This window comes from Sphaerodactylus townsendi, linkage group LG08 (assembly GCF_021028975.2).
Source record: "Sphaerodactylus townsendi isolate TG3544 linkage group LG08, MPM_Stown_v2.3, whole genome shotgun sequence".
Classification (NCBI taxonomy): domain Eukaryota; kingdom Metazoa; phylum Chordata; class Lepidosauria; order Squamata; family Sphaerodactylidae; genus Sphaerodactylus; species Sphaerodactylus townsendi.
The window spans coordinates 32,739,214-32,749,326 of NC_059432.1; the positions used below are offsets into that span (position 1 = coordinate 32,739,214).

The following is a 10,113-nucleotide window of genomic DNA, read 5'->3' on the forward strand; positions in this document are numbered from 1 at the left end:
CTAAAGAAAAACCATCAGTGTCATTAGCCTTCTATAGAATTGCTGCAAAGGTTTTTTTACATGTTTGAATAACTTTAAACTCACACACACAAAATTTGTGTCTACAACTGCAGAATACATTGTTGATGTTCATGAATGTACCGATGCACCATCTCTTGTTGAGTTCCCTCGAACTTTCATATTACTGCATATCAAAACAAACTTAATGCTTTTCACTATCAGTTCACATATTTGTTTCCATGTCTTCAAGTACTTGAGTAACTCAGTGATGGAGGGGAAAAATCAAGTGATTTACATGCATGTATGTTAACCATCTTTCAAGACTAAATCAGTTATAAAATGTGGCAGGAACAGGTGGGATGGATAAAGGTGGCAAATTACAGTGGCGGTGGCAAAAAATACAGATAAGCAAAATTGATTTAGAGGCTGATATATATGCAACTGCAACTGTTAATGTCTGACATGTTTATACCTTAATGGGAAGCCAAGTTAGAAAAGAGATTCTCCCCTCCCCCAAATCAAAATAATCTGTACATAAATTCAATGGACAGGCGAGCCTCATATTAAACTGAACAGAAGAGTGGAGATGGGGAAAGTAATATAGGATTTGTTTGTTCTCTCTAACCACTGTATCTCCAGGTCTTGTACAAAATGAAGGCCTGGGGTTTTAGTAATCACAGCCTGCCTTGCATTCAGTACAAGCTGATACTGCAGAAAATGTAATAAGACAGCTGTACACTGAAGTCGATTGCTATTCCCAGGTTCATCATGTTTTCCAGTTGGAGGCAGGTTTTTGGTTTTCTTTTTCACATGACCTGGGTTGCCTGAAGCTTGCAAGTGAAAATTGCAAATACTAAAAATAAGAAAAAGCCCACAAGGTACAATAAAAGTTGGAATCATACAGTCCTGTAGGCACCTGTCTATATCTATATCCTGTCCCTTCAAAGGCAATAAAGGAATTTTTGTGCCTTCAGCATCGATACTTTATATCTAACGAAAGGAGCTTTGACTCTCAAAAGCTTATATGCCAAAAATCTTGTTGGTCTCTCAGGTGCTACTAGACTCAAATCTAACTATTCCCTGAAAATTGTGTTCTATAAACAAGTAACAGGGACAGAAACACCAAGGAAGTTCCATGTTTATATACTAAATAAATCAACAAATTTGATGCCTTTAATGGTACACCAAAATCTGCTGCTTGAGGAAGGCCCTATCACCCCGCCTAATGATTGGGCTGACTATCACCTGTACCATTTTATCTACCCAGAATTCCCTTCTCCAGTCTTCTTATCCAGTATCAGTGTGTGGGGCTAAGCCTTCCATTACAAGAAGAATCAGGGAGATTTTCCGGTGATTTGATTTCAGTTTAATGCCTTCTTACATTCCTAGAAATTTACATGAATGTACCTGTAGGGGCTGCCGGAGTTAGAGGACTAGGAGGCCGTGGCTACTTGGCTAACCCTGCCTTGGGTCGTGGATACCAACTCAAAGGAGAAAAGAGGGGGGAGGACAAACTCTATGATCTTTTGCCTGGAATGGAGCTTACACCAATGAATCATGTCAGTTTAAAGCCACAAGGAATCAAACTTGCTCCACAGGTGGGTAAAACAAATTTTGAAGAAATGTTCCAGTTCTTCACCAGTGCCTGTGTTTGTGTTAGCTCTTAAAAAGGGGGCATGGAGAGAAATAATTCCTGATGCTCCTTCTTTGCTTTTGAGCTTTTTTTCCCCAACATATTTTGCATATATTAGTATTCCTATCCCCAATCGCCATTTGAGCCAGATTTGGGGATGAAACACAGTCACTTTAAGATGAAATGGGTTGCCATCTTGAGGTTAGTGAATTCTTGAATATAAGTGGGCGACCAGAATTTAGAGAGGGAGTTCAGTAAGGAGATACTTTTGTTGAGTCAGTCCTCCAGAACTGCTATTTCTTCCAGGGAAACTCTGATCTCTGCAGTCTGGAGATCATTTGTGAATTAGGGAGAACTCCAGTCCTCACTTAGGATGGCAACCCTAAAAGTCACCAAAAGTATGTGGAAATATGTCGACAATTTAACTACCCTGGTAGAAGCCAAAGTTTTCCTGCTTCAAGATAAGTGGAGCTAGCTGAATGACTTCCTGACCTCTTGATGGGGAGGACTGAGCTATAGTAGTAAACAAAAAGTCTGTTTGTAGTGCTTGCTGGCCGGCAGATAGTGCTGGCAGCTCTGGGTTGGGAAATACCTGACAGTTTGGGGAGTGGAGCCTGGGGAGGGAAGGGATTGGAGAGCAGATGGACTTCAGCAGATTATGATGCCGTAGAGTCCACCCTCCAAAACCGCCGTTTACTCCAGAAAAACTGATCTTGGTTGGCTGGAGATCAATTGTAATAACAGGAGATCTCTAGGCACCACCTGGAAGTTGGCAACCCTCCGAGCAGAGAAGTAGCAACTAAAGGCCTGTGGGCCGCAGCTGATAGCTCTAAGAGGGCAGGGCAAATTGTAAAACAGCTATAGTCCTTTCTCTTTACAGCTTCCTCATTTTGGTCTGTGGACCAAATAAGCTGGAGAGGTCTTGGTAACCGTCCATGGAAATATTTAAGCTACTTAGGTTTCCTTGTATGAAGTGAGTCATCCAGACACATAAAGCTGCCTGATGCTGAGTCAGCCTTACCTCCTCTGCTTGAAAATGGCTGTCCAGGATATCATGTATCTCCATCTAATCTGGAAATGTGTAGTATTGAACCTGAGACCTCCTACATTCCAAAGATGCTTCATAGTTGGGCCCTGGCAAATTGTCATCATAGCTTTTCAAACCAAATGATTAAAATATACCAGCAAGCAAAAAATCAGCAACATAGTCTACAGAAAGAAATATCTTTCTGGGCCAAATTGGGCCAAAATTTATAAGTGCCGCACTCTAACAGCAGGGAATATATTTTTCATTCTAGATATTGGAAGAACTCTGTCAGAAGAACAACTGGGGGCAGCCTGTCTACCAGCTTCATTCTGCTATTGGCCAGGACCAAAGACAGCTGTTCTTATATAAGATCACTATTCCTGCCCTTGCCAGTCAAAATCCAACTATGTATGTTATTTTTCTTGTTGGGCTTAATCCTGGATATGGGACTTCTATATGGTGTGTGTAGGAAGAAATTTTTATGCAGTTTATTTGCAGCCTAACACATCGTGTGCATATTAAGGAAAGCCAGCATGGTGTAGTGGTTAAGAGCAGATGGACTTTAATCTGGAGAACTGGATTTGATTCCTCACTCCTCCACATGAGTAGCAAGCTCTCATCTGGTGAACTAGACTTTTCCCCCTACTCCTACATTCCTGCTGGGTCACCTTGGGCTAGTCACAATTCGTCAAGAACTCTCTCACTCCTTCCTACCTCACAAGGTGTCTGTTGTGGGGAGAGGAAGGGAAAGGAGTTTGTAAGTCACCTTGAGTCTTCTTACAGGTGGGAAAGGCAGGTATAAATCCAAATTCTTCTTCTTGGAAGCAAGTCCCACTGTGTACAAGTGGGCTTACTCCCAGATAAGTATGTGTAGGATTTCAGCTTTACTATAATTACTCATCACAACCAATGAATTATTTTTATCTTTCTGAATTTGAGGACAAAGGAATGGGTATGTTATTAATTAATTATAGTTAAAATTAATTATATATTAACCAACAGAAATTATACTTATCAGGTGACTTGTGAATCACCCATTAATTTCATTATGAAAACTGACAAACATAAAAAAATTATGATGCTTCTTAACCATTCCTTATTTTGGAAGAGAAGGAATTAATGGATACTATAAGTTATTGGATTTTGATGATTGATTGGTATTTAAAAATAGCTATATAGGTGTCAAGGAGAGCTGGCATAGTGTAGTGGTTCAGGTGTCAGAATAGGATCTGTGAACAAAAGTTAATGCCATGGAAGCTTGCTGGGTGATCTCTTCGTAGGCAACAATGGGATTATATCCAAGTTTACTGATCAGGGAGCAAGCATGAAATCCATAGTCCATGATTTTTTCCCTATCCATGTTGCAATATTTCCATGAAGACTGTCTTCAGGGCTCGCCACCATCCTTGTCCCCCTGTCCTCCCCTGGGCTGTCAGGAAATGGGAAAATTGCTCTCCCCTCCTTCCTTCCAGGGCCTTGGAAACGTATGAAACCATCATCCACCCACTTTTTCCCCAGGCAGACAAGCATGGCAAGGCAGCACCCTTTCAAATCTTCACTGCTGGAGGAGAGGCGAAAAGCCCCCCAGCAAAAGGGTGAGGTGATGCCCACCCTCCTTGTCCCTGGCTGCGCTATGGGGAGGGGAAGCAAGAAGCTGCTACCCATGCTCCTAGTCCCTGCCCCCAGGTGGATGGGGGGCAGAGAGATGGGGGGCTGCCCTAGCTACCTTATAGATCAGTGGTTCTCAACCTGGGAGATGGGACCCCTTTGAGGGTCGAACGACCCTTTCACAAGGGTCGCCTAAGACTCTCTGCCTCAGTGTTCTCCATCTGTAAAATTGATAAATGTTAGGGTTGGGGGTCACCACAACATGAGGAACTGTATTAAGGGGTCGTGGTATTAGGAAGGTTGAGAACCACTGATCTAGATATACTTTTAAGCAATATTATAACACTATCATACTTGGGGGGGAAAAGGTTTTACATCACAGACAGTAAAGAATTGATTGCAAAATGATAGTATTAGCAAAATTATAGAAACAAATGCTTTTCGCTGGTTTTTAGGCACCCCTTCACACCACCCAAGCTAAGTGCATATGTAGATGAAGCCAAAACCTATGCAGCAGAGTACACCCTTCAGACCTTGGGCATTCCCTTAGAGGGAGCAGAGACTCCAACTGCTGCAGCTCCTTTTCCAGGTATGTGAATACTGACCGATTCTTTTTCAGACCCTCCTTAATTGCATGTTACAGGCAGTAAGATAATAGATGTGTTTGAACCACATCTCAGAGGTAGAATTTCACTTTCCTTGCTCTGCAATCTTACTTAACACACCCTAGTTTATTCTGGTAACTATTTCACGGTTTAGCTTGACCACAAAGACATCATTGCAGGCTCAAGTGAGATGGAAGGAGTATTTATTCAAACAAGTGTTAATAGTGTGCCTAGTGCCAAAGACTGGACATTTGTATTGGCCAGATTACTGGTATATATGTTTATACTGGCAACTTTGGTTTAAGCCCCAGGGAAAACTAGCAACAGGGAAAATATTCAAATGATGAAGCAAAACTTTAAAACTGGGGTCCAGGCTTTAAATGCTTAAAGTTGAAATCACATATTTGACATAGTAAACCAGCTGTTATTTAGATCACAGGAGAGAGGGGGAGAGAGAGAGAGAGAGAGAGAGAGAGAAAGAAAGAAAGAAAGAAAGAAAGAAAGAAAGAAAGAAAGAAAGAAAGAAAGAAAGAAAGAAAGAAAGAAAGAAAGAAAGAAAATGCTATAATCTTTCCTTGGATGAAGGTATGGAGGGCCAAACTAGGCATGATGCTGGGATACCATATATACTCGCATATAAGTCGACTTTTTCAGCACATTTTTTGTGTTGAAAAAGCCCTCGTCAACTTATACAAGAGTGAGGGTCCCACTTACCGGTAATTTAGGAACTCTTCGTAGCAGCAGCAGTGACCCGGCCCACCCCTTCCCCACCTCGGTCAGCCCCCAGCAGGCGACTCGACTGTCTGGTGTTTCCTTGCTTGCAAGGAACAGGCGGGGGCAGGGAAGAGCCGGGGCCACCCATGACGCCGCGCGCACACCTGGGGGGGCCTAGCAGGCTCCTGCCCACCCACCCACAGTTATCCCCCTCACTCACTCACCCCAAAAGCAGGAGAATGCTCTGTCTGGTGTTCCCTTGCTTGCACCAGAGCAGCCAAGGGCTGGGGCTGCTGTGGGGATCTTATAAGATGCCCCAATTAATGTGATTTTATTAATATCTATTTTAATTTTTGAAATTTACCACCCTAGACTTATACATGTCAATAAGTTTTCCCATTTTTTGGTGGTAAAATTAGGTGCCTCAACTTATACGCAGGTTGACTTATACATGAGTATATATGGTATATATGTGGGTATATTTCCTGCATTTCTACAGGGAAACAGAAACTCCCTGGGGCCTTCAAGTACAAGGAGAGGGGCTTAACTCTTCTTCCTGTGCAGTTTCAATGATCAAAACCAGCCTCGTACCCTGATTACCCCAATCTCAAAAAAGGCAGGCAAAGAAAAACTACCTTCTGGGTCGAAGAATCAGCTTTAGCAGTGAATCCATACAAGGAGGTTCCCCCCTTTCTCATGTATTGTGGCCCTAGTCTAAATTGGATCTCTGGGCAGCTATTTCTCAAAAAAAGTTTTAGGGAGATTCTTTAATGGATATGCCTGCATTGCATTTAGTCTGATCCTGACTGATCCCATGGAAAGGCAACATCAGTAGGAATCGAATCCTAATTGTACATTGACATTTGACAATACTGTAATAAGTTTTGATTAAGCAGATAATCCTTGAATTGGTGACGACAGAATTCTTAAATATATTATAAAGTCAATCAGAAAATATATGGGACCAGTTCATAGGCATCATGTTAATAGGTAGTATAAATAAAATTGTCTCCACTGTAACTACATTTCCTTTATGATGTGATACCCACTTTTTGCATTACTGGAAATATACACTAATCGGTTCTGTTCATTAATATAAACTGGTCAGGAACATCAGAGGGTTTTTAAAAAAAAAAAATTAAAAGCCATCTAGCTTTCTCCCATGCAAAAAAATCAATAGTCTAGGCTTGTTCAAGCTTCCGCATTATGTATGACATGCTGATGTTTTATTGAAGGCAGGGCCATTTATGACTGAATTACAGTGACCTCTCACTTTCCTTTACCCACCAGTACTTCTGACTTGGGAGGCTGAGAAAAACATATTCAGACCAAGCCAGGAGCCAGTAGTTCAGTAACAGTCTAAAGTAGATTGAATTTGTGGAGTATGAGTGGGTTGAGGAAATTATGCTGGTTAGCTTATGGGCTAATAGATATTTGCTGACAAACCAATGCAGCTAGACATTTGCTGAATTTACAAAAATGATTTAACATTCCATCAGTATCTTATCCATCAGTAAAGGAATTATCTCAGGTATCACCTGTTTTCTTATACCACTTTTCTAAAAAAATATAGAAGAAAAATGCTGACTGTAGACTAGTAATAAGCTAAATACATGCTCTCTATAAGAAATCCAGTGGACACTAAAATTCACCAAAAGCAGTATTCCTCAGAAACTTACTCCATGAAAATCATCTGGGATTGGAAGGAAAACTTCAAAAATAAAGAGGAAAGCAGCAAGGAATTCCAGATTTTTTTTTCCCTGAAGGGCATTTATATATGCACTCCTTACCCCAGGGCTGTTTGCTTTGCACTAGAGTTCTCCTGTGGTTTTTGTTTACACACAGATTCTCCTCCTGTGAAGTGTCCCGAGCCAAGCCAATTCACCATTTTGCCTGTCCACTGCTTCGTTGTTGTTTCCATGCAACCTCCATATGGTGTGGTTACCTACCACTTTTTATTCCTGCCATCTTTGGTCTACAATAACTTTTCTAGACCATGTCAATTTCTCAATGTCTATCGCTCTAGCTGTAGACCTTCTGCATGAATTTGCTTTTTTAAAAAAAGGCTTTCTGATCGTTCTCAAATGGTGGCCTGAAGAGTGGGAAAAACAGCTGCTGGTCAGGGGAAGGTGGGGAGGAGCAAGAAAAGTAAAAGAAAGTAACACACAGTGATCTTTTTCATTTTCCCTGCCAAGGGAGATAAAAAAATCATACTTTCAGAGGTTTTGGAAACCATGGGGATTCTCTGATCTGAAGGCGGGATGACTGCCAACACAGGAAAACATGTGCATAACTGAGAATCCAACCTGAAGGGAATGTACGCTCAATGCAAAGGAGACAACAAGTACATAAATGGCAACAGTAAGCACGGCCCATCAATTTGACCTCCATACATGCGGAAACATGAACCCATACTAATCCATTTCCTTTTCACCAAAGATCTTGGTTTATTCCTACATCTGAACTTACCTAAACCAGAAAAAGACAATGTAATTATATATTATTACAAAATACCATCCCACTTGCCTTTCACTCGCCATGCCCCACTCTACGTACAGTATTGCCATCTTCATGCCATTAATACCTGCTGGTTTATATTTTAACTTCCATTAATTAGTTTACATACATGTGTCCTAAATCACAAAACAGTATTTGGACACACTCAGAAGAGAAGTGAAGGAGCACTACCACCCTTTTCTACTGCTAATAAAACACTCTTGATTTTTGCATTTCCCTGCAGGGTACACCATTGCTAATGCAGCAGCATCCGTGGCAGCCACTCAGCTCAAGCACACCGTGACTCTAGGACAAGATTTGGCCACCTATGCAGCGTATGAAGCATATCCTGCATTTGCAGTAGCTACTCGCAGTGATGCTTATGGAGCTTTTTAAAAATAAACTTGCATTATATAAAGTAATGTTTCACCTTGAATTATGCTTTGGCAGGGGACAAGAGGTGCTTCAGGCTAATGATTAGTTGGACAGTGTAATTTTGAATTAATGATTGAGCAAATTTATTGATGTAAGGATAATTTTTTGCTAGTAGATTAGCAGTTTAGTCATAATAAATAATGCTAAACACTGATAAGTTTTTTATAATGGTTTTAAGTAATTTTAAACTGGAAATTATAAGCTTCAAAAGAAAAGAAAGCTTCTCAAATATAACATGTGGGGTTTGTGTTTACAAATAATGAACCTTGATGGAAAATGCTCAATAGTCTTTTTCAAAGTGTAAAAGACATTTGGGCTCATGTAGCTACTACACCCAATGATTTTCCAGTTTTTGTACATTTTATACAGTTATTCTTTTCAGAAGTGACAACCCTGTGCACCAAGAGCCCACCAAAAATGCTGTGTCCTACCCATGATGCTTCCAATCGGTACAGTCACCATTTTGGATTGTGGCCCTTGTGTACTAGAAGAGACATAGTGAAAAGCAACCATTTCAAAGGTGCTGGCTTCTGTTTTGAGAATCTCCATTTTTACCCTTAAAAGAAAAAAGTGTTTCTGGTCCCCATGATGGTAGGAGACGAAAAAACTGAAAATATGCCAATAGGGTTCCAAAGGTAAATCAATTGAACCCCCACCACATTCTTGTCCAGATACCACATTCAACTGATCTAATGGTATTTCAGGGGCATAATCATTATTTTGAAATTGTTAGTTCCAAATATACCATGTGAAGATGCTGCTTGGTCTTTACTCGCTATATTCATAATAACATGAGAACATAAGAACTAGCCTGTTGGATCAGACCAGAGTCCATCTAGTCCAGCACTCTGCTACTCACAGTGGCCCACCAGGTGCCTTTGGGAGCTCACATGCAGGATGTGAAAGCAATGGCCTGCTGCTGCTGCTGCTCCTGAGTCTTAAGCCAGCAACTTTACACCACTGTCACAAGTGGTGTTAAGCTGTACATATTTTTAACCTCATTTGTAACCCAAATGAGAATGCAAGATAGACTATAATGTACACCTCAACAAAAACAAAACAGGAGTCCAGTGTCACTTTAAAGACAGAGTGCTGTTTTGCATTGCAGCTAAAGATAACACAGTGCTCCCTCTGGAATCTTCTGTGTTCTGCTTTTTATGTTGCTTCCCAGCCTAAAACTGGATTGTATCATTACAAATTATTGAAACTGGATGATATGCCTATGGGCTTCAAAGAGGGCAAAATGTTTTGTTTTCATCCTATTGTAACACAGCTAAAAAAAACTGGAACAAGTTTGATGATAGCAAAGAGTAAGCTTGGTTTTCAATACTGTGAAGTAGCAGCTGTAATGAATTCAAGCAAGTGTAACTCAGACATCTGCTACCACTATTTATGTGTAACATGAGAAGGGTTCAAGGATGAGCACATCTTGCTCTCTTGTTTTCCCCCCAAAGCAAATGCTTGAAAGATGTCATACTATGAATGCACAATATTGCTTGAATTGTTAATAGAGGAGAAATAAAGTTTGGGGGAGGGAATCCTTGGGAACTCTGTAATGTCAAAGTCTTTTCCCAGTTACAGCACAGACTATGCTT

At 40.8% G+C, this 10,113-nt stretch overlaps 1 protein-coding gene across 3 annotated transcripts in view; it reads left to right on the top strand.

The window, feature by feature from the left end:
• A1CF (APOBEC1 complementation factor) overlaps positions 1–9,384 on the top strand; it is a 34,119-nt gene extending 24,735 nt beyond the window's left edge. For 2 of the 3 annotated variants that reach the window (XM_048505463.1, XM_048505465.1), the window contains exons 9-12: positions 1,390–1,598; positions 2,932–3,068; positions 4,724–4,857; positions 8,328–9,384. In XM_048505463.1, the coding sequence (XP_048361420.1) occupies positions 1,390–1,598; positions 2,932–3,068; positions 4,724–4,857; positions 8,328–8,479 (632 nt within the window). In that variant the 3' untranslated portion in view covers positions 8,480–9,384. The remainder of the gene's footprint in view (positions 1–1,389; positions 1,599–2,931; positions 3,069–4,723; positions 4,858–8,327) is intronic. The other variant, XM_048505466.1, reaches the window with a different exon arrangement.
• The last annotated feature ends 729 nt before the right edge of the window (positions 9,385–10,113 follow it).